The sequence below is a fragment of the Camelus dromedarius genome, chromosome 6, assembly GCF_036321535.1.
Source record: "Camelus dromedarius isolate mCamDro1 chromosome 6, mCamDro1.pat, whole genome shotgun sequence".
NCBI lineage: Eukaryota > Metazoa > Chordata > Mammalia > Artiodactyla > Camelidae > Camelus > Camelus dromedarius.
The window spans coordinates 18,734,750-18,757,523 of record NC_087441.1 but is presented as its reverse complement, the minus strand read 5'-3'; the positions used below and the strand labels follow the sequence as shown (position 1 = coordinate 18,757,523).

Genomic DNA, 22,774 nt, shown 5'->3' with positions numbered 1-22,774 from the left:
GGCCCTGGCAGATTGGATCGTGGCTTTCAGAGAGCTGTGGTACCACTCAGCATCCCTGCAGTGCTGGCCTGTTGTACCATACATCGCTGTTAGCCAGCGGGTACCTCACCTCAGTCCAGGCAGTTGTCACTTCTGTTTGAAAGCAACACTGCCAGTGAGAAACCACACACACACACACACACTCCTGTGAGAGGAGAGCTGCCCTGGGAGAGCATGTGTATACCTCCTACCTGTCTCTACCCGCCTCATTAAGGGATTTGGTGGTATTATTCTTTACCTCTTATTCTCATTGCTTTTGTGCAGTTTTCCTGAGGTAATTGTAAGAAAGGTTGTAATTTTATCTTGAAGTACAACTTCCAGGAATTTTTCTTTTAATTCATCATTCCAAGTAAGTGCCTTTGACTGTTTTGCACATTAGAAAATAAAACTAATAATACTTAAAAATATGATTTCCTGTGGGGAGGGTATAGCTCAAGTGGTATAGCGCATGCTTGGCATGCAGGATGTCCTGGGTTCAATCCCCAGTACCTCCTCTAAAAAATTAAAAAGAAAAAAAAAAAAAAAAAGAGGGTAAAAAAAAAAAAGAGGGTAAAAAAAATGATTTCTTTCCTCTTCCACTGGCATGTTTCTTAAAATGTGCGTTGGAGGTCAGCCTCTGTTTGGGGATAAATTCTGAACTCTTCAAAGGTGGGGATTTTTGTTTGACTTTTTCTAACATAATTTTGTTGGTTATAATGTCATTCAATTCCATGAGTATACTAATATGGAAACAAAGGCATGGTTTCAGACTTTATTTCTGTCTTTGTGCTTTGGAAAAACAATCTCATGAGAAATCACTTGGTCCATTAAATACCATCCCTGACGTTACTTTTTTGGGTTTGCTTGTTTTTAGAAAAGTTTTCCTGGCATTTGCTCTTTGTAACTGTTTTAACCATGCCAACGGTAGTGTAGCAAGTATTTTTAGACATATGTTGCTCAAATCATGTGAAAACTCCTTTTCATGTCAACGTGGTATTTTGTTAGTAATCTTTAACGTGATCAAGAGCTAAGGTAGAATTTCCCAGCTAGAAAAAAATTGAGTTAAAAGATTCCAATGTTTTCTTTGATTCTTGGGGAAGCTATATTCTATATTTTTCACTTAGATGAAGATATTCCAGAGATTGAAATAGATTGTGAGCATCTTGAGGACAGAGACCATGCCTTTTTCATTTTTGTATTCTTCTTGGGTGCAACATTGTAGAAATGGTCTGTACAGTCAGAGGAGCTGGCTCGGGTTGTGGAGGCCATGTAAATATCATGAAGAAGATTTGACTCCCACCCTCTTCCTTGCATGGGAAATCTTGAAGGATTTTGAAGCTAGATGGTTGCAGGTGATTTAGAAAGATCACTCTGGGGACTCTGTGGGAGGGTGCATCCGAGTGTAGAGAGCCTGGAGGAAGAGGCAGCATTGGGAGTGCTACTCCAGGAGACCCAGTGAAAAGTGGTGTGAAGGTGGGTGGGAGATGGATGAGGCCATGGATTTTATAGGTACAGATCCACAGCCCCTCATTTGCAGTTATAATAGCTAAAAAGAGCTCTGAAAACTGAAAGGTATTTTCTTTGTAATTCATTTGACAGTAAAGCCTGAGCTTGAGCTCATTTGGTGGCAAAATTAGACCTAAGTGTTGAGATGCTTTTAAAAATCTTTACTTATCCTACTCACCTCATAAAATATACATATTTTTTGAAGAAGTATTAGTGTGGTGTTTGATTAGAGGAAATTGCCCTGGATCTCGCTGTTTATGTTTTAATGTAAGATGTAGCCTATGTGCTTTATAGCTTTTCTCAAATTGGAAAAGTTCTGATTTGGCAACACATCTGGCCTAAGGTTTTGGACAACGGATTGTGAAACTTTATTGTAAACTCTGCTTACAAGATAAGGTTGATAAGACTCACAGGTTAGGTATGAAGAGAATTGTGGAGGAAAGAACATTTCTAGCCTGGAACACTCAGTGGTGATGATGACACTCCCTCATCAGCCTGAGAGGAAACAGAACATTTTGGGGGGATGGGGGAGGGGTCAGACAGAAACATCCATTAGATAGTGCAATACTTTATTGAAAAGGATGCATTTTTGACATGCTGCCTGTGTGCAAGATATGGGATCGAATCACGAACCAGAAAAAGGGAACAACTGGTGAAATTTGGATGAGATCCGTAGAATAGTTCATTGTATTGCATCAGTGCTAGTTCTCTGGTTTTGATGATTGTACTCTGGTTATGTAATTTGGTAACATTTGGGGAAGCTGGGTGGAGGGAATATGAAAACTATGTGTATTATTTTTACAACTTTCTGGGTAAATCTAAAATGATTTCAAATTTATGAAAATGAAAAAAAGAGTTGCTTGTTAAACCAAGAAATGGCATCGTGTATGCTCCCTTTAAGTAGAGAGTATCTGTTAGCAGGAGTCTGGTTTTCTTAGAGATTTTGAACTCTAAAAATAAAAGTTGAATAGAATTTCAAAGTCAGGTCTCCACCCCCTCCCCTATTTTTTTTTTTTTTTTTAAGGCTGACTTTGTTTTTACAGAAGAAAACTAATTAAACATTTTTTGATCTGAGATAAAGGTTTGATCCTAGCTTAAGCACATACAGAAGAGTTACAAAATGAAGCCAGTTGTGTCTGGACAGTTCATGGGCAGGGCTGTAACTTGTGTTCCCTGACATTTGGTCTCCCTGGTGTTGGAGGGTGTGGCTTCCCTCTGGCTTTTATCTGCTGCTCTAAAGGCTTAGATGTAGGTGCAGTAGTTTAGGACTGACAGTTGTAACAACGTTTCAAAGCCCAGAGGGTTTGCAGATAGCAGAGAGAATGAAGAAAATGCCTGCCTTGAATAGTCAAGGTTGGCTGACCTGGGCTCGGCTGTGCTGATGTGCCCGGCGCGTGTCTCCCCAGTGGAAGGAGGCTTAGTGTCGAATGCCTCTGCTGCCCTCTCTCACTTCCACACCACCTCTTGCAGTTCCAGCTGGTTTGTTCTGTGATTCTCTCTCCAGTCCACTCCATTCTTTCCTTTTTGATGAGAGTAGACCAAGGCTGGCAGCCAGTTGCTGTTGAGCTATAATAGAGCTAGTGGTATGTGCAAAATTTGATTACTCCTGTCAACACCAGATTGAATAAGAAAGTGCATAACCTAGACAGATACTTGCAACATAAATGGTCTATTGATTTCACAAGAACTAGAAATGAGGCCACCGTGTAATCTAGCAGAAGAAGGGGTCAGTGGATAGACATTACAGAACAGATTTAAAAAGTGCCCTTCTCTCAGGTCTTTTTGGAATAACTTTCAAGTAACTTTGATAAACTGATTGCTGCTTCTGATTTTCTTCACCATCAAATATTCACAGAAACTCCAATGAAGTTTTTATACTTGTTTTTGTTCCATGGTTTGCCTTTCCTGTGTACAATCTAGTTTAGAAATTGTACTCAGTGATACAGACCATATTTGCTCCCGAACTATGATGACATTTCCACTTAGCTTAATATGAATGTTTTAGAAATTTCCCACAATGGAAAGTTCTATTTGACATAGGAAAGTTCAGCGGTCAGTTTCATAGTTAGCTGAATGCCAAGAAATAATGAAAACAATGGATTACATAGTGCAGCCTTGGGACATGGAAAATTTCTTAGAAGATGAATGAATCATGTTAATATATCTTGTAAGGCCCGAGGCTTTATATTTAAAAATAAGGAAAAAAGTTGTTATTTTTTAAACTTTATAGCCTTTTTATATTTTCCTTTTTATGCTTTATGTAGATTTTATTCTGTTTAATTTTTTAAAGGGATTAAAAAATTTAAATCTTAAAATAGGATATTTTAGGAAAGAGATAATTAACATCATTGTCCGTAAATGTGATCAAACATGAAGATCTGAAAAATGATAATCCCTCTGAATTAGATTGAATTAGATTAGATAATCCCTTTGAATTAGAAACTATGATAATCCCTTTGAGTTAGCTTGGATTATATTTTTGGGTTTTGAATTAGATAATCTCTTTGAATTTTATTGGATAATCTTTTTGAATTAGATAATCCCTTTGAGTTAAAATAATTACTATCTCTTTCCTAGTATCACATTTTTTAGAGAAAAAGGGGAAATATTGCTAGTATTTAGATCCTGACTTATGTCCCTCTTGGCTTCCTTCAGATTTTGTGAGATCATTAGTCTTAAATCACATCTGGTCTAAAATTTCTTCCTGCAAATAATTATGGTTATTCAGTTACAAGAGGCTGCTTTAACTGAGACTGTTTCTATTCAGGAAGAAGACACATCCAGAAAAACAGGTGGAAAGAACTGATTTATAAATGATTAAAATGTCATATTTTCATTGAGAATATAATTTTCTGCTAAGTTTTGATAAGCCGCCATTTGGTAGAGGAAGAGGGGCCAACTGCTTTAGCAGCCTGTTGCTGGAGCGATAACCTGAAGGCCAGCAGTATTCACCTGGATTCTACACCAGTAGAATGTTGAAATTCTTTCATACCAATAGAATGGAAGAACTCATTCTATTGGAAAATTGCCACTGGTAAAGCATGACACCTTCAAGTTCTTGCTTCAGCACTGTAGCCAGTATCCATTCAGATTCAGTGGTACCCATGTCTTACTCGTTGTTACATATTTTGAGTATTCAGCCCTGCCTATGACAGTGGAGACATTTTTTGGATTCTGATACAAACTGGACCTTGATAACCACTAGGGAAATGTATATCAAGCCATGATGAGATGTCACTTCACACTCACTATGGTGGCTGTAATCAACAACACAAATAACAAAACATGTTGATGAGAATGCCGCAGACTCGAACCTTCATACACTACAAGTGGGAATGTGAGATGGTACATCCACTTTGGAAAACTGTCTGGCAATTCTTCCGAAGGTTAACCATAGAGTTACTATATGATCCAGCCATGCTACTCCTGGGTATATATACTCAAGAGAAATAAAAACATATGTCAACATGAAACTTGTACATGAATGCTCATAGCGTCATTATGCATATTAGCTGAAAGGTAGAAACAACCCATATGTCCATCAACAGAAATGTGAATAAAGTGTGGGGTATTCATACAACAGAAGGTTATTCAGCCGTAAAAAGAAATGAATACTGACATAACCTACAACATGGATAAACTTTGAGAGCATTATGCTAAGTGAAAGAAGTCAGTCACAAAAGACCACATATTCTATGATTTCATTTATGTGAAATGCACAGGAGAGGCAAATCTTTAGAGACTGAAACTAGGTTTTCGTGGTTGACTGGGGCTGGTGGGGGTGGGTAGAGAAAATGGAGAGTGACTGCTTTTTGGGGTGAGGAAGATGTCTTAAAATTGATTGTAGTGATGGAGGCACAACTCTCTGAATATACTAATAACCACTGAATGACACACTTTAAATCTGTTAATTGCATACTATGTGAATTATATTTCAATAAAGCGGTTACAAAAAAAAAATTGGGCTTTGACTATGTGACATAATCATTGTGTTTTTCACTGCCTCCCTCCTCACCACAATCCCAGGAGACAGAGGTGGTCACTGCTCCCATTTCACAGATTTGGAGACCGAGGCTTTGAATCTTTTACCAGTCATACAGCTTCTAGTTTAGAAAAATACAGAGGTAAGGAGGAGGAGAGTGGGGCAAGTACTGACTGGTCCCCTTTTCTGTATCTTATCCAGTAGCCGGAAGAGGGATTTCTTCTGATCTAAATCTGTGCGTATCTTGACAAGGTTACATATTTTATGAAAATCTTTGCTGTAAGTAGAAACTTTCTATTTACAGGAGGGGGAAAAGAGAACAGGAATAAGAAAGCAGATGAGGTACTATGGGTAATGATTTTGCTTGCTTGTTGTATGTGTGTGGATGACATCTGCATACATGACAGCAAAATAGAATAGGCTGGAAAAGATGAGTCAGAATTGTTACCTCCCATCTTAGTATTCTGTGTGGTTGAGCTTTATTTTTTCCATAATAGCAGTTTCTAAGGAATTAAGAAGAAATCCTCTTGAGTTTCGTTTTCCCAAGGTGTACATGCATATTAAAGTGAAACAAGTCCAATTTATTCTTTGAAGTATAGTTAATATGTAACCAAATTCTTCAGCCCGGTTGTAGACCCAGGGCAGATGCCTCTATTTATATACATGGTGGGTAAGGAGGTGGGTGGAGGTGTCCCTCACCAGCCCAGCTGATACTGTCAAAACAGGAAGCAAAGTTATAATCTCTTTCTAGTTGATCAGAAACATTCAAAGGCCCTTCTTTGTGACAATTAAAAAAAAAAAAAAGAAAAATGACCTAAGGAGTTTTCACTAACTGCTAAGTGTAACTTCCTGTCTGATATTTAGAGGAGATTCAGTTAGGTTTAGTCAGATCCTCTCATGGGAAAAATAAAAGCCACCCCAAGACAGGACATCCCAGTGTGCAGTTCGCAGGCTGCTTTTGTTAAAATCCACTTCCTCTGCATCTTTTTCCTCATCATTTAAGCAAATGTAGGTGATGAGCGGCCCGGCAGCCACCGCATTTCGTTGGAAAAAGTGCAGATTGGATTTCCCAGGGAGAGTAGCTCGGCAGGCCGGCCAGCATTTACCAGGTGAGTTTGTCAGCTTGCGTGATTCCTGTCTGCCTGTGCGGGAGGTTTTGAAAAGAGGACGTTAGCACGGACAGGGGCCTCTCAGGCACTTACTGAACCTCATGTGTTAAGTAACAGAGCCGCTGGAGGCAGGGCCTGGCCGGTGATGGGAACAGCCCGGCCTGTTCTTCCTGACGCCACATCTGTTGTAGACTCTGAATAGGGGAGACCAGGGCTGTTCCTTCATCCTCTCTTCAGAATGTGATAATCTTCCAGTTCTTGGCTTCTTCTGGAAAAGCACTCAAGAAGCCATATATTTGTTGTGGATTTTCAGACTGGCTTATTATGTGCTGACTGTTCACTGCCCTGGAGAGAAAGTTTCCTTTGTGCTGTTGAACAGAGGTAGCACTCATCCCATTTTGTACTTGATTTACTGTGCTGGCTAAAAATACACTTTACTTTTAAAAATAGATGCTTCAGAGTGGATTAAGGGGAGAATCAGACATTTGTACTTTGGAGGGGGGGCCATCAGTGGAGGGGTTTTGTTGTAACACAGGCTTGTTCAGAAGACATGCGGAGGCAGACCTGCACATTGGATGTGGCACTTTTCTGTCACTGGAGTTTGCTTCCAGGGTGACTTAGTTCTTCTGCTCAGTTCAGAAATCCGTATCTTGTTTAATCTGTGTATTCGTGTTCTGGCCATAGACGCTTTCTGAGGAAAAATAAAAATCAGCTGATGTGTATTTTTTGACCTTACATATCATGCTTAAATATTGTTACAATGGGAAAACTTTAAGGCTGGTTAGAAGTTTTTAAAAGTTTTTTTTCCCCCTTTGGAATTACTCTTTCCCTCTTAATGTTTTCCTTCTTTGCTCCGTAAGAGTGAGATGTGGTAACTGCTGGTAGATATCCTCTCTCTGAAGCACATTTAAACTGAGATGATTGGAGCAGCCCACATTTTCTTAGCAAATCTGGTTTCTCGGCTGAGTGTAATAGGAGATCAGTGTCTCTAATTCTCTTCTTTGGCTAGTACTTTTCTCTCTTAAAGAACCCTGTGGTCTCAACAGAAAATTTAAATACCTGTCAGGGGCCTGAATTAAAACCCCATGTACAGGAGCTGCATTGCAACCTTGCGGCTTTTCAAAGGGATCTGTTGACTCTCACTTAATCGTCTTTCTTCCCCCGGCATAAAGAGTCTTCATTGTCTGCTAGTCTGTGTCTTACTGTCTTGCCACAAAGGGTCTTGGGTTGATGACAGTGGTCGAAATCAGAAGATGATTAGAAGAAAAAAAACCAAACAAACCTCTAAATAATAAGCAGACTTTTAAACGAGTAGACTGAAGCTTTAAATATGAATTCTGGTTCATTCAAATAGCATTCTTTCTTGCCCTGCGACCAGTCCAAAGGTTTCAGGAAAATAGGAAACTTTTTTTTTTTTTCAAATAAATATTTCAGGGCATGTTATTTTAATAAAAATGGAAAACCAGTGTGTACATGATTTTAGATTCCATGAGGGCCTAGGCTCTCTTCTCATTGGAAGTTATTAATTTAATATTTTTTTGTATCTGCAGCATAGATCTCTTTAGTGCTCTTGTTATAAGTAAAGATATAAAAAGGTACGTGTCTATGGATGGCATATTCCGTTGCAACATGTGGTCTTTTTTGGTCTTCAAAATGGTCTTCATAATACATTAAACTTTGAGGTGAATCCTTTATTTACAGACCTCAGTTAAGGTGGAAAGAGTGAAACCATAAGTGTTTTGCATTAAACTTTTGACAATATAAAGGTTGATATTTCAAGTGACTGTTGCAGAACTTAAAGAGAGTAATAAAAACAACTAATAAGATAGACTAAATTAAAATACATATTTGCTCAAAAGTAGCCGTTCAGTGTTGTTTTTGAAATTGCCCATCCTTCTGCCTCACGCTGTCTTCTACCCTGTGGAACTCTTACTTCGTGCATGTGCCTCTCAGCTGTCCACTGAGATGTAACAAGGGAGACTTGAGTAAGCTGAAATCGGAGTATCTTTATCTCTCTCTCTATCTTTGATATAGAATCTTTATATTTTAAAATACTTACCTTTCCTTTTCTTAATCCTGATGTCAGTGCACAAATTACCAAATGTTAAACATAATCTAATTGAGAGAGAACAAAGTTTTTATCCAAAAAAAAAAAAAAAAAAAGGCTTGGAAGTGTGAAAAAACTTCTTTGGAGTTGTAGGCATGTCCTAATGCACAGATGATTTCTGTCTAGAAATTGCCCTGCTCAGGAAGCCCCCTCTGGGAGACCTTGCTTTCTTGCCATCCTTCCTGCTCTCTTGTCAGGCTGCAGGACTCTGTGTCAGCCGTTTCCTTTTTAGATGAATGGGTTTGAACACTCTCAATGTTGGCTCCACGTTAGAATTGCAAGAGGGCTGGATCCCCACACCCGGAGTCCTGGTGTAATTTGACAGAGGCCTTGACTCTGCAGTGTTTCAAACACTCTCCAAGTGATTCCAAGGTGGATTCAAGTTGGAGAAGCACAGGGGAGGGTGATTTGTCCCTGACTGGACGGAAAGCACCACGAAGAGGGGCACCGCGGTTACCTCAGCGCCAGACCCCACGCCTGATGGGCAGGAGGGTCTGAGCGTCTGCTTGTGGAGTGGTTGGATGAACAGACTCCTCTGAGTGACGGGAGGGCTGGAAGAGGGCTGGACCTCTTAGTTCCCGTGTTGACTGATGTTGGGCAGTGTGTTATCTGAGACTGGCCCTTCTGAAGGTCGGCTGTCATCGGGGAGAAGCTCTTGGAAGCAATCACAGGGGATCAGCCCGACTCGGGCCTCACTGAGCAGACCTTTCTGAAGAGACAAGGCTCCTAGTTGGCGGTGTCTTCATGAAGCAAGGCAGGTGGAGAACTTTGGAATAAGAATTTCACCAGGGGCTGAGGCGTCTGTGCGTGTGAACGTGGAGGTGGGGCCAGCTGGGCGCACTACTAGGAGGCTCCTCCGAGCGTTCTCTGTGCAAGGGTTAGTCTGAAAGGAAGGAGGGTGATTATCTTTGCCAGATAACAGGGGCTGCCTGACCCATCAGTTGACTGTATTGGAAAAAAGGAACAGAGCATTAAAAATGATCAGAGTGCAGTGAGGTTTGTCTGGGAGATTTTTTCAGGGCTTGAGTAGTTTTAGCTGATGCTAATGTTTATAAAGAAAATGAGTTGGTGGTTAGGAAGACCAGGTAGAATGTAATTTGCAGAGGCTTGGGAGAGAAAAATGTTGAATTAGGAGAAGGGCAGGCAGAGTGACTTGTTTGAAAGAGAAGAATTTGGGGGGGGAAATGAGAAGTGTAATTAACATGGTGCTAAAGAGTTGTTCATGGGAGGGGACCTGGGTCTCAGTCCCCCCCACCCCAGCCATTGACTGTGTAAGGCACTGAACTTCCGAGACGGGTCTCCTAACCAGCAGTATCCTCCAGGGGCTCGTGGTCAGGATTGATGATGTAGCATGTTTTAAAGCATCTTGCAAGCTATAGTAACAGTTGCAGGTAAATAAAAGGCATCATAAGTTCTATAAAAATTATAAAAACATAGTCATTTTGTAATGAGCTTTGCCTGCTACCTAGAGTCTGGAGTAGGACATCAAATATTATGTTCATATGGTACTTAAAATACATTTAAGCTGAAACGGTGCACTCTGCCATCTTTTTAGTTGTGTTTTTCCCTGGCACCACTTGAAAGGCATGACCGTGACACGGATCCCGGATCTGGTTCATGTTGCACTTGGGTTCTTTGACCCTAGTTACAGGGCACCAGGTGCTTTCTGATTCTATTCATTTGCGAATTTAAGATTTAGTTAGAGGGCCACTGAAAGGACTGGTGTGAGAACTAAATAGGATCTGGATGCAGTGACTCCCTCGCTCCTGCCCCAATATTTTGACCTTGATTTGAACAGTCCAGTGAACTGGCAGCTCAAGTAGTTTTTTCCCACTGAACTAGAACTTTCATTGTTTTGCAGAGGAAGATGAGTCATAGCCCAGTCCTGCCATTGTGATGAAGTGAAATTTTAGTTCCTGGGCTAAGGGAACACAGGTCAAACTTTCTGTCTAAACCGCAAAGTACTGAAGTGGAATTGTGAGCTGGGCAGGAATTAGTGTGGCACTCTTTGTGGGGTGGCTCTCAAGTTAATGAAGCATTTTACTGTGATACATTTTTGATCCCAAATCTAATGTTTAGTAATGTATTTAAATAATCAGTCTCCTTCTTAAAAAAATTCGATGCAGAATAAAAATTACACAAAGTGGAAAACTGTCAAAATGTCTTGCCTTCCATAATCATTGTTACTAAGTTTTGTTTGTCCTGCCACACTTCTCTCTATGAAAATACAGATGTACAGCTTTCTGTTTAAATTCCCAGAAGCACAGTTTTTCTCTTTAAAGTTGAAACCATCCTGTCACAGGTATCCCGTTTTAAAAAAAAAAAATGAAAAAATGACCTGTGCACACATATTTTAGTCTATCTGGATAATTTCTGGGGCAAATATGCTTTTACTGTTAAACTGCCATCCATAAAGGGGAGAGAGGTGAAAAGCAATATATAATTGTATGAACTTGCATTTTTTGTGTGTCTGTGTGAAACTGTACTTCTCTGCATAAGTTTGTTGGCTCTTTGGACAATTTTATCAATAAATTGCCTTTTCATATATTGCCCTTTTTTCCCCCCTGCTGTTTGGATCTCTGACTTTTAAACCCTTGCTTTAAGGGTTTTAATGTACAGAATGGCAGATTTTGAAGGACTTATTTGAATGTTGAGTTTTAAGATGGTTAACTTCCAACCTAAAAGGTAGGCATGATTTCCGGATCTCTGCGACAGAGGTTTCAGTCTTTGGATTTGGATTCTGTGGTTTTTTTTCTCTCTCTTTTGGCTGTGGAATCTGTCATCATCCTAAACTGTACTGAGACTGGTAATTATTTTGGTGCCCACACTATTTTGTTACATTTTCACATATTGATAACTTATTTTCATAGGGATGGTAAATCCCAGAGTTATTTTTAGAATCACCCCTTTTCTGTGTAATTTGGGGCACATGTTAGAGTTATCAGAAAGAGACTCTGGAGTTAGACTTGCAGTTGAGTCCCAGCTATGCTGCATCCTGAGTCTCACTTTCCTCTCTTGCAAAATGGAGACAATGGGGCTGTTGCAAGTCTTTAAAGGTGTAGGCATGTAAGACCCCTTGTGCATTACTTGGCTGATTGCAGGAAGGATTGTACAAAATGCTGCCTGTTTATGTTAGTAGAGCTTTTCAAGTTAAAGCAGGAAAAAAATACAGTTTAGATGTTAAATAAAGATAAGACGTTGGCTTAAATGAGGCCCCCATGTGCATCATCACAACGAAAATTTACAGTTTTTTTCTCATCCTTCGATCGAGATCTGTTAGTGATTTTTCACGTCAAAGCATTGAAGCTGTAATTCTGTGCTGGGCTCATTTAACCACAGATCCAGTACGTGGCAAGAAATTTAGAGCCATACAGGACAGCAAATGGCCTGCAGTTGCTCGGAGAATATCTTTGTGGCAGGGTGCCTGAAACGTTTTGCTGGTTTCAAAGTTCACTTTCATTTGTTCAGAAAGGTTTTTATTGTTTGCAGTCAGTCAAGGCAGGCGAAGGGAGAGGGCACACAGCCTCCCGTATGGTTCTGTGCTGTGTGACCTGTTTGCCTTTTGGTGCCTTATATAAAAGCTTTATTTAGTCTGCAGAGAAGACTGTTTCTCCAAATAGAGGAAAACTGTCATAATGGTCTGGAAACATGATAGATTTCCGCTTGATGCCATTGATCCAGTTACTCTTAGAGGCTGGGCTACGCAGCAGTTGAACGAAAGGCATCTTGCACAAAGTCTTTTAGGTCACTTGTGTGACATCAATGGAAATGCCTCATCTGATAGCATCCACTTGGCCCACTGAGAAACAGCTCCTCCTATCGCACTGACACTGACCCGGTGGCCCAGCCAGCCCCTCGCTCGGAACCTGCTCTCAGAGTGAGTCTCCTGGCTTTTGACCTGGCCTGTTTTCATATTCGACTCCTGGGTTCTGTGCTTTTAGCTTTTGCTTCAACTCTTAGGCAATAACTCCTTTTCTGGATTGTGTTTGACAGAAGAAGTTTATTTCCCCATCATATTCATTTTCTATCTGGATAACTCCAACCCACCCAAGCAGTCTGGTATCTGACGATCCTGTGAGAACCGTTTAGTTAGTTAAATATTTATTGTCAAACTCTGAATAACCAGCAGTACAGCAAGCAAAGGAAAAGTCTAGTTTGTGTGTGAATTTTTTGGGGGGCAGTGATTTATAGGACATTTGGAGGAGAAAAGAAACATCATAAAATGAAATACTTATTATATTTTATCTCTGCCCATGTGAATTCTCTAAAATAATCACTACATTCTATCTTTGCTCACATGCATTTAAAAAATCATGGTGGATTTTGTAGTGATCGATTTTATGCTGGGGAGGTGTGGATATTTTGCAAGTGTGTTGAGAAAGCAATTCTCATTTTCCCCTCCATGACTGACCCACTGGATCTTTCTTATCCATCCACCTCCTTCCTATCCATTTCTTCTGCTGTTACAAGAAGAGTCTTTTGTTTTTATGATGAGAATTTGTCTGTGGCTAAATGAACTGAGCATCATTTTAAAAAGTCATTGAGGTTGCATTCTGTGTGTTTACTGAGTTTGTTGCTGGCCTTATGCTGCAGAATTTCTCTCAGTAATAAAATCTAAATAAAAATGAATGGTGTTGAAGGTAAATCTTCCTCTTGATTACTGTAATAAAGAATTGACATTTACTTCCCGTAATTTGGAAGTCATTCAGTAGGTAATATTTTCCTGGTGTTTTATGATGAACAATTCTTATTATATTGGGATTGTATCAGGAAGAAAGTAAGCATTGATTTCCCTGTAATTTTCTAAAATTGCTCATCTTTGTTTCTTGCATAGAATAGTGCTGTTTTCTGTCAACCTAAACCCAGTCACACAGGTTAAGAATGAGAAGAAAGAAAGAAAAGGAGCCAATAATAAATGATTCAGAGAATACTTATCTAGACCTGCTGTTTTCTGGGTCTTCTTGTCATTGCTGGGGTGTCTTAAATCAGGTTTTAAACTAAATGATTCTGCTCACCAGCAGCCTAGGACCAGGACCATTATATGCCCTGCAGGCTGCACATAGATTATGATGGACATTTGCACATGTGTGCAGTGTGGGGACATCAGTGAACTGCCTTAGGTCCTCATTTTAGTGACTGTTTTCTTAATTCAGATTTAAGTGTTTGATTTCGAGATCTAGGGCAGTAAATTAGAAGGGTAGAGGGTCTGAATGCTGCTAAAAATTTGACACACTGACAATCATGTTGGCAGGCTGATTGTGGAGGAGACAAAAAAATACAGAGCCAAAAAAAAAAAAAAACAAAAACAAAAACAAAAAACCTCAAAGCCAAGCAACCTGGGTCAGTATGACATAATATTTTGCTCATCAAGTAGGCAAAAATAGAAAAAACTAGTAGCACATGAAAAAGCTCTTCCAGTGAAATGACTTCACAAGTGAGAGGAGACAGTACAGCTTTCTGGGCTGCAACATCCAATCAGGCTCTAGAAACCTGCTTGCAGATTTTATCTGCAATCAAGTTCAACCAAACAGAGCCCCCTTCTCTGGCGTGAAGTGGCCTGAGTCAGGCTCATGTGCACTGCTGGTTTCCAGCTGCGGGAGTTGGTACTTTGTAGCCAGCGTTCAGTTACTTTCAAAAGCTGTAAATGTTCTTGGTACTGAGCCTTCCCTGCTCTAAGCAGGTGTGTCCCCAGGTTTATTCTGCTATTAGATCAAAAACAATTCACTCCTGTGGTTGGTCAAAGACACCTTTTCCAGGAATTCTTTCCTGACCTCTAGGAATGGGCTGGTGCCCTCTCCTCTGTTCCTCCCACAGCTTCCCTGCCAGGACCAAATTCAGTGACCCCAGAAGTGTTCATTGTCTCATCATTTATGACCCATATTATGGATCAGTGTTTTTGAAAGTGTGGTCTAATGCTGCATTTTAATAATCTCTCCAGGTGGTCATTTTGCCTGTTTGAGAGCCTCAGCTTTAAGACAGTGAGGTTGAAGACGAGACTTATTCTTACTTGTCTTTGAATTCTCAGACCTACCGTAGCTCCTGGCACATTGTAGTTGATCAAGTTTTTGTTTGTTTGTTTGTTTGTTTTGTTTTTGTTTTTGTTCAGTAAATGAGGTAGAATTCCAGTAAAACATGTATGGGAAGCAGATGTGCATGTGGAATCCAGCAGCACAGTCAGAAGCCACCTGGATGATTCTTGACCATTTTTCTTTATTGTTTTGTAAATCAACACTTGGGTGAGACTGAAAATGTAAATATGGATGTACCAGAATTAGCTTTTCTTATTTTCCTGCCCAGAAAAAATATACTGTAACTTTATTATTTATATTTTACTTTTTTTGAAGCAAACTTTTATTTTAGGTTAGTTTTACATTTACAGAAACGAAATGCAAAGATAGAACAGAGAGCTCCTGCGGACCCCGCTCTCTGCGCCCTTCCTTGTTGACATCTTATGTTACTATGTGACATTTACTGTGTCACAGTTAATGAACCAATACTGATATGTTACTATTCATTAAGTTATTATTAATAGCATTAACCAAAGTCCTCCTTAAGAGTTATTGTTAAAAGTTTTTGATTTATAGATGAAATAATACTTGCAACTTGTACGAAATCTTCCGTTAAGTTAGGGTTTTGCATCTGAATTCTTACATGTAGTCGCAGTTGCATGTATATCCACAAACCAAGTGGGCCAGTCCCTGTGATGATTAGATTATGAAACAGATTTTTGTCAGGTGTCATTGGCCTCCTGGGGCCTGTAAAGTGTCAAAGGCTGATGTTTGGTTAATATATCTGAAGTACTCCATATTAATGAAAAATCTTACTGACATCTCAAGTTTTGTTAGGTATTGTATTTGTTTTAACTATTTAGAGTATATTCAGGCCAAAGTATACTATGAAAAATATTTAACAACTGGTATAGCATGAGCCCTCACCAATCAGACTGATGTCGAAATAATCAGAAGAGATGATGGCTGGTGAATGTGTTTGTCAATTCTGCAATATCTAAATACCCTAAAAATGGCTCCTAAGCGGGCAGAATCCATCCCAGTCAAAACCCCCCGATAGAAGGTAGTTACAGCAGCCCGTTACTTCTTTTGTAAGTGACGTGTGAATGTTTGCTGTTGTTGCTGGTGGTAGTGGTACCTTCCTTGACTTCAGTTATTGCTGATGTTTAAAAAATACAGCTAAGAAAGACACATCAGGGTTCCTTTATATAGTGAATTTATATAGTGAAATCTCCACATATATTATAAATAAGGCTATGTTTTTGATAAGATTGACTCACAGTTTGTCAGAGGCACATACATGTGGTGGGAAGAAATCTAAGCTCTATCCACGTAGAGACTTTCCGCTTTCCACATCTGCCATCTTCCTTTCTGACATTGTAGCCCTGTGAAAGGGGGGACTCAGATGGCTCGTGGACGGTGTGGGATTTGGAGACCAGTTGTTCCTCTCGCCTCCTTTGCACCAACCTGTAGCCTTGCTGTGAGCTGGTCGTGGCTCAGCCATCGTAGGAACCTGTGCTTTGGTTCATGCCAAATTCCCCTCATTTCCCCATGATGATATGTTATTAGTATCCTGATCCCTGTTATTTGTTAAGTTAATCTTTGCTTCAGGGATCTCGGAAGATCACAGCATTTTGTTTTCAGTGACTTCATTTCATAATATATGCTCTGGGGAGGTGAGACTAGACTAGAGACATTGAAGCCCAATAATTTAACACCTACAAATAGTGTTTTGTATTTAACCTTCCTACCCATGCCTCTTCAGCATGCTAGAAACAGATGCTAAGTTGTTTAAACAGACAGTGCCCTGTTCCTTAGTCAAAGATACCTATTTTCCTTTTACAGGATATAGACATATTTTTTTTTAAATCCTCAAATCTGTGAGAACAGAATATCCAATAGGATATGAGGAGCAGATAGAATCCCCTCATGTTAGAATCACTGATTTTAGGACTTCTTGTGAAAACTCTGGCAACCTTATTATTATTTTTTTTCTACATTGAATCCACTTAGCTGTTTTTGGCAAATATTTATTTGTCAACACTGATTGATTATAAAAATAATTATTTACAATATTTAAATCTGAAATAATAAATGTTAATTTTAGAAATTTAAAATTGTTTAAAAATAAGAGATCGTGTTGGTTAAATCATTGTTATGTCTACTCAAATTAGTAAACATCCTTCAAAAGGCAGATTTTACATCCCATGTGTCAGATATGATCAGCTCGTTGCTGTAGGGAGAGGAGCAAGGGAAAAGGCTGTCTTTCCCTCACCCCCATCTTGTCCCCAGCACACGTATATTTTGATTGGAGCAGTTGGGCTTCAGAGTCAGACTGCCTTTATGTCGATTCAGGTACCTCCCTTTACTGGCTCTGTACACCTTGGGCAAGTTCCTTAATTTAAAATGTGAGCTCTGCTGAAAAATGGGGACCATGAAAGCACTTACACGTCATATGGATGTTTTGGGGATTAGGTCGCATAGTAATCCTTATAGGAAGCTTTCAATACATGTTGTTAAAAACAGCAACAATAATGTTACTACTAATATTATTATTACCATTATTAAAACATTTAAAATGATAGTTTAAATTGCCTTATATAATAGAGCTGCTAAAATGTATCAGACTTAGCTAAATTGAAACTTGTTTCTTTTTGCCCATCCTCTTTAGGTGACAGATGTGAAATAAGTAAAAGATAGAGAAGTAGATATAAAATCTAGCTTATTCATTTTCACCCTGAGCAGGAGTATTATGACTTTAGAATTTAAAGCACTAATGTTTGGTGCTGTTCCATGAAAATCTTTCTTCCTAAATCTCTTGATATTAACTATCTTCTTGGGTTGTTAACTCTTGCGTTGTTAAAATAGGATATTCCTTATTTCATAACAACTTTCATTCTTTGAAGAAAACTCCACATTTCTTATTTCCATTGTTGAGTGTTTCATCTTTTAAAAATCACAGTAATATGGAAGACTGTCAGAAAAGAAGAAATAGCTGTTACTATTTCTACCATCTTAACACAATAGTAACTTTCATGTCTTATTTTCTCATTTAGTTTCAATGTTCGTATCTTAAAATTATTGTAACTCACACTTCTAATTTTTTGTCCTGGTATTTTATAGTATTTCATAAATATTTTCTACGTTTCCGTTAGGTAGTTATCTTATAATTTATTAACTCCCTGTTTTTTTTTTTTTATTTTGTTTATTCCTAGTTTTTTAACATTATGGATAAGAGGGCACTGAAAAATTACCTTTATTGATCTGTAAAATGGAGATGATAAAAATACTTACTGTAGGATCGTTGTGAGGATTATATATGTGAATAGATACAAAGCAGGGTTTCTCAGCCATGGCACTTTTGCCACTTGGGGCCAGGTAAATCTTTGCTGTAGGAGCTGTCCTGTGCGTTGTATATGTTTTGACAGCATCCCTGGCTCCTACCCACCAGTTCTGATAAACAAACATGTCTCCAGACATTGCCAAGTGTTTCCTAGAGGGAAGACTCGCTCCCAGTTGAGAACCCTGATATAAAATATTTAGAGCAGCTGGACTCTGCTCTAGTGTGTGCTGTATAAATATTTTTTGCTATTATTGTTATTTGCTATCATTCTTCATTTCAGTTACTTATTTCTGATAAGTTCCTAGGCATACAATTTCTAGGACAAGAGGTTTAGTTTTAAGGTTTCTGACATGAATGACTAAATGCTCTCTGGAAGGCCTGTGTTAAGTTTAGTGCCATCAGTTGTATATAAATATGTCAATGTCTCTGAGATCCACCCAATATCAAATTGTGAGTACACATATTGTTTTCTTTTCAGTTCCTGTAATTACTAGTCAAGACAAGCATTTCCTATGTTTCTTCATTTGTGTTTTCATATCTGAGGATTCTGGCTTATCCACACAGCCCACCCCCACCATTTCTGAGCTACTTTGCCATCCACCACTTGAAGTTGAAACCCTCATTGCCCTGAATAACCAAATCTGTATTAAATCTCTTTGTTTGACCTTTAATAGCATCCAAGTTGAACACTGCTGAGGTCCTTTCAGATTACTGTGTTTTACCAGAAAGTCTTTTACTGTTTCAGATTAAGACACAGTAATTGACAGTGTCCCAAAATATGAGAACTTTCAGGATTTAAATATAAGGTAGCATCCTCTTTTTCAAAGGGTAATTTGGTGGAAAAGCACTCAACCTTGTATTCTGTGATACGTATCATCTACCATGGTTGCCTCTGGTTTACCCTTTTGGAAATAATCCCAATTGTAGCTGTAGCAGAGGCTGCTTGTGCCCTATGCGTAACCCCTGCCTTCAGCACTTCGCAGCGTGGGGACTGCCAACTGCAGGCACGTGCATTCACCTGCATTCTTTTGCTTGAGGGCCGTCTCTAGCTAGAAAAGCTCACACCCGGGGTTGAAAGGTAGTGCCACCGCCCAGCAACCCATAGCCAGGCACTGCTATGTAAATGCCCCAGTTCTCTTGCATCTCAGGTGAGATATTGTTGAGATGAGCATTTTATGTCTTCCCTGTTGAATTAAGATTCAGTGTTACCTTCATTAATGACCCTTTTATTAGCTACCTTTTCTTTCCTGTGTCAATTCTTCACTCCCCACCAGTGTTTCCTGGGGTCAACTCCAACATAAACTACTTATACTAGAATCTTTATCCCACGCGGTCTGCTTCCGGGGGGAACCAAACTAACATGTTAGCCAACTTTTCCTTTGACCTTGAAGAGAGAAGGAGAAAAACAGACTGGGAAAATAGAAGTCTTTTGAAGACCTGGCTCTCTGGGAAGTAGATGAATTTGGTTTCACTGACTGAAGAGACAATTTGGACAAGTAAATATTCTAGTTACGCCACTGCCCACAGTGCCCTGAGAAAGACAGACCTTCTGGATTCCATGATGGGATTAAAGCCATGGCAGGATGGCTTCTGGTGTCCCTGCCTAATGTGACTTTCCGCCCACTTCCTTCACACCATGGAGTGACTCCAGGGCTTGCTGGATTTCACGAAGACTGGTTTTCAGTTTGTGGCTTTCTCAACCTAGAGACCAACTCGTGTTAGGAGGGGAAAAAAAAATCCTCATATTGTTCTAATTTTGTCCTTATTTTAGAGCTAATTGTTACTGCTTTGGGAAAAAAATTTTAGCTTGCAGCTCTGCTAGTTTTGTAGGCAGGACATAGTTTCAATTTTGGGCTTAGTCTGGAGGGCTATATTCAAGTTAACACCATCCAGAAATTGGGGGGAGACCTGTTAGGTCTATTTCTGGATCCTAAAAGGAATGGCTGATAAGGAATGGAGTGCTTTTAATTAGAGGCACAAGTTGATTCCAGGGACTTTTTTATTATGCTGCCACTACTTTACTAAAATTTAAAGAATAAAAACAAAGGCCAAATTAATAATAGTGAAAATAATAGTAGTGGCAACAAAAAGAATGAGTAAAATATTTGCTTTGTTAATTTAAAAAATCACCTCACTGGAGCTGATTTTTAAAAAGTCAAATTTAGCTGGAATGTAACAGCTAAATTTCTTTACATGAGTGGAGTTAGAATGCTGAGGTCCTGGTGTGGGTGCCATAGACAGAGTAGAAATTTCCCCCTCAGGCACTGACTGAAAGAGCCCACCCAGGGAGGGGAGGTGATCAGAGTATACCGAGGCACCTATATCCCTGCCCTACCCAAGACCCTCCCATCTGCCCATGACCCAGTTGCTGTCTGTCAGTCCACCCTCTTCCAACTGCAAACCTCCTGGACCACTTATCTGAAAGTCACAGAGCTGTTTTGTTTCCGCACCAGCACAATGTTGAATGTAGGTTCTTAAAAGCTGAGGTCATTACCAGGTCTTCAATGACCTTAGCTGTGAGTGTGTCCCAGAGTGACCCACAGTGAATGTTGGCCGCATAGGTTTTACATTCTTCATGTGAAAGTTCTTCCTTTGTTGTTTTGTAATTAATAACTGAATAGGATATAAAGCCAAATGATTTCATTGTTGAACACAGAATTGAAGGTCATGAGAAACTGACTGTTCAAAGTAAACTTTGCCAAGATATGAGGTCTGCATTAACACCTGGGTAGTTTTTAAAGCAAGGCAGAGAAAAAGGGAAAAAAAAATCACTCTTTATATGATGTGAAAGTTGATTTCAATTAGGTGAAATGATCTATTGGATTCTTAGGTTAGATATGACTCAGGAGACTGAGTTTGCACTGTGAGTAACACTTTGAAACAAAAGGGTATTTGAGGACCTACTGTGTGTGAGGTTGTTCAGAACAGAAATGTGGTAAGAGTCTTATGTACATCCACTTTGTTAATAGCTTGAGTTTTTAAGTTTGATACCATATTGGTTTGCTATTTGAAATACGATTTTGAATCAAGTTTCTTAGTACTCAGCACTTTGAATTTTATATTTTCAGAAGAACTTAATAGTTACACATAATAATTGATGGGCTTTACTACTTAAGTTCAAAAACAGAGGGACCAATAGAGAGACAAATCTGTGATACGAAACCCAGAATCTTACAGAACTGTATTTTGTGCTTATCTTCTTTTCTATAAACTTCCTAGGTTTTTTGAGTCAGAAGTAGTTAGAGAAAGATTGATTTCTAGTCTGTCCATCTTTTACTTGTCTCATTGGAGATGGAAGTGCCTCAGCTGTTATTTATGCATTTATATGCATATGTCCATTGGTATGGTGAGTTGCCACAATGTCTAGTAGCTATAACTTCTAAATTCTAAGAATAGATTCATTTTGAAAGCAATTCACTGAGAGCCTGGCTTTCCCAAGACTGGTGTGGTGTGAAATGGTTGAGGGGTGAGTGGGCTTGGCTGAGTCCTGTTCCTCCTATATTATTACTTGCTTGCTTTCCAGCTGGGTCTTAAATTCTGCTTTCAGAACACATTCTAAGCCCTAAGTTAGCTGGTAGGAATTTGATTATGTGGTAGGAATAACTGCAGATGAGCAGAGATACAGTTCCCATTAGAATTTTCCCCTGCTTAAAGAAAACCAACAAAACACCTCGCCCTCAAAACACTGTAATTTTATTGGAGTTGAGTTACCCCTGTTAAAGACATTTTCTTACATGGCTAACTCTTAATTTCTTCCTAATGATTACGATTTTTCTCTTTTCCCTATGGATGTGTTGGGCGATTTCTTCGGTCAGTCAGTAAATATTTATTGTTTACTTATGGTGTATAAGGAACTATGTGAGAGAAGCCAGGAAATAAGACAGTTTCTTCCTTCAGGGAATTAAGAATCTCATTAGGAGGGGAACTCAACATGGACATGGATATATATAATATTATTAACTTTCAAAATCCCCCAAATGCTTTGTTAGAAGTAAGGAATAAAATGTTACGTGAATTCAAAAGGTGGGGGTGGGTATAGTGTTGCAATGGGGAGGGGAGTATCTCTCTAAAGACTTCATGACAGAGGGTACCATTTGATATGGAAACTAATGCGGGTATTGGGGCTGGAGAAGAATTCCCAGGTAGAGGGCACAGATTAGCAGGGAATGACTATAGGAAAGTGTACTGAATGCTATGCTAAGTAGGCTGCTTCCCACTGTAGCATATAGATAGCTAGACATGATTTTGAAGGCAGTGGGTGATATTTGGAGGTTTTGTGTGTGCAGAGCTTCATGCATAAGCAGTTAATCTGTCAAAGGTCTTTAGGATGCAAATAGGAGGGTAAGTAGTGTAGGAGGTTATTGCAGTACATGGAGGAGAGGATTGAGGACCTGGACATTGAGGCTGGTAGCTTGGGACTATCTTGGCTCTGTTGAAGAATTAAATTCAGTTATATGGCAAAGTTCACTTCATAGTTTCTAATATTTAAGGTTCTGCTGCTAAAAGCTGAGCTTACTTTTCTCTTGGGTGTAACTGTGATTGAAAGAACTTGCGTGTGAATGATTCATCCCCCCTGTTGCATTTATAGTATGAGTTTCTAGTTTAGGAGCTCTGCTTCTCCCTTGGTGTCTTTTTGGTGCTTTTTCTCGTTATTTTTTCCTTGAAAGATAAAAGGAGGCACTTAGGCCAAATTTCATTCCT

General features: G+C 39.3%; 1 protein-coding gene across 12 annotated transcripts in view; it reads left to right on the top strand.

Annotated features, from left to right (window-relative positions):
* UTRN (utrophin) overlaps window positions 1-22,774 on the top strand; it is a 457,624-nt gene that overhangs the window by 42,744 nt on the left and 392,106 nt on the right. For 3 of the 12 annotated variants that reach the window (XM_064486615.1, XM_064486622.1, XM_064486613.1), the window contains exon 1: window positions 6,335-6,615. The exons of 5 other annotated variants lie outside the window; for them this stretch is intronic. In XM_064486615.1, the coding sequence (XP_064342685.1) occupies window positions 6,522-6,615 (94 nt within the window). In that variant the 5' untranslated portion in view covers window positions 6,335-6,521. Of the gene's footprint in view, window positions 1-6,332; window positions 6,616-22,774 lie in introns of those variants that run through there. 4 more of the 12 variants (XM_031456488.2, XM_031456482.2, XM_064486620.1 and 1 more) reach the window with 3 other exon arrangements.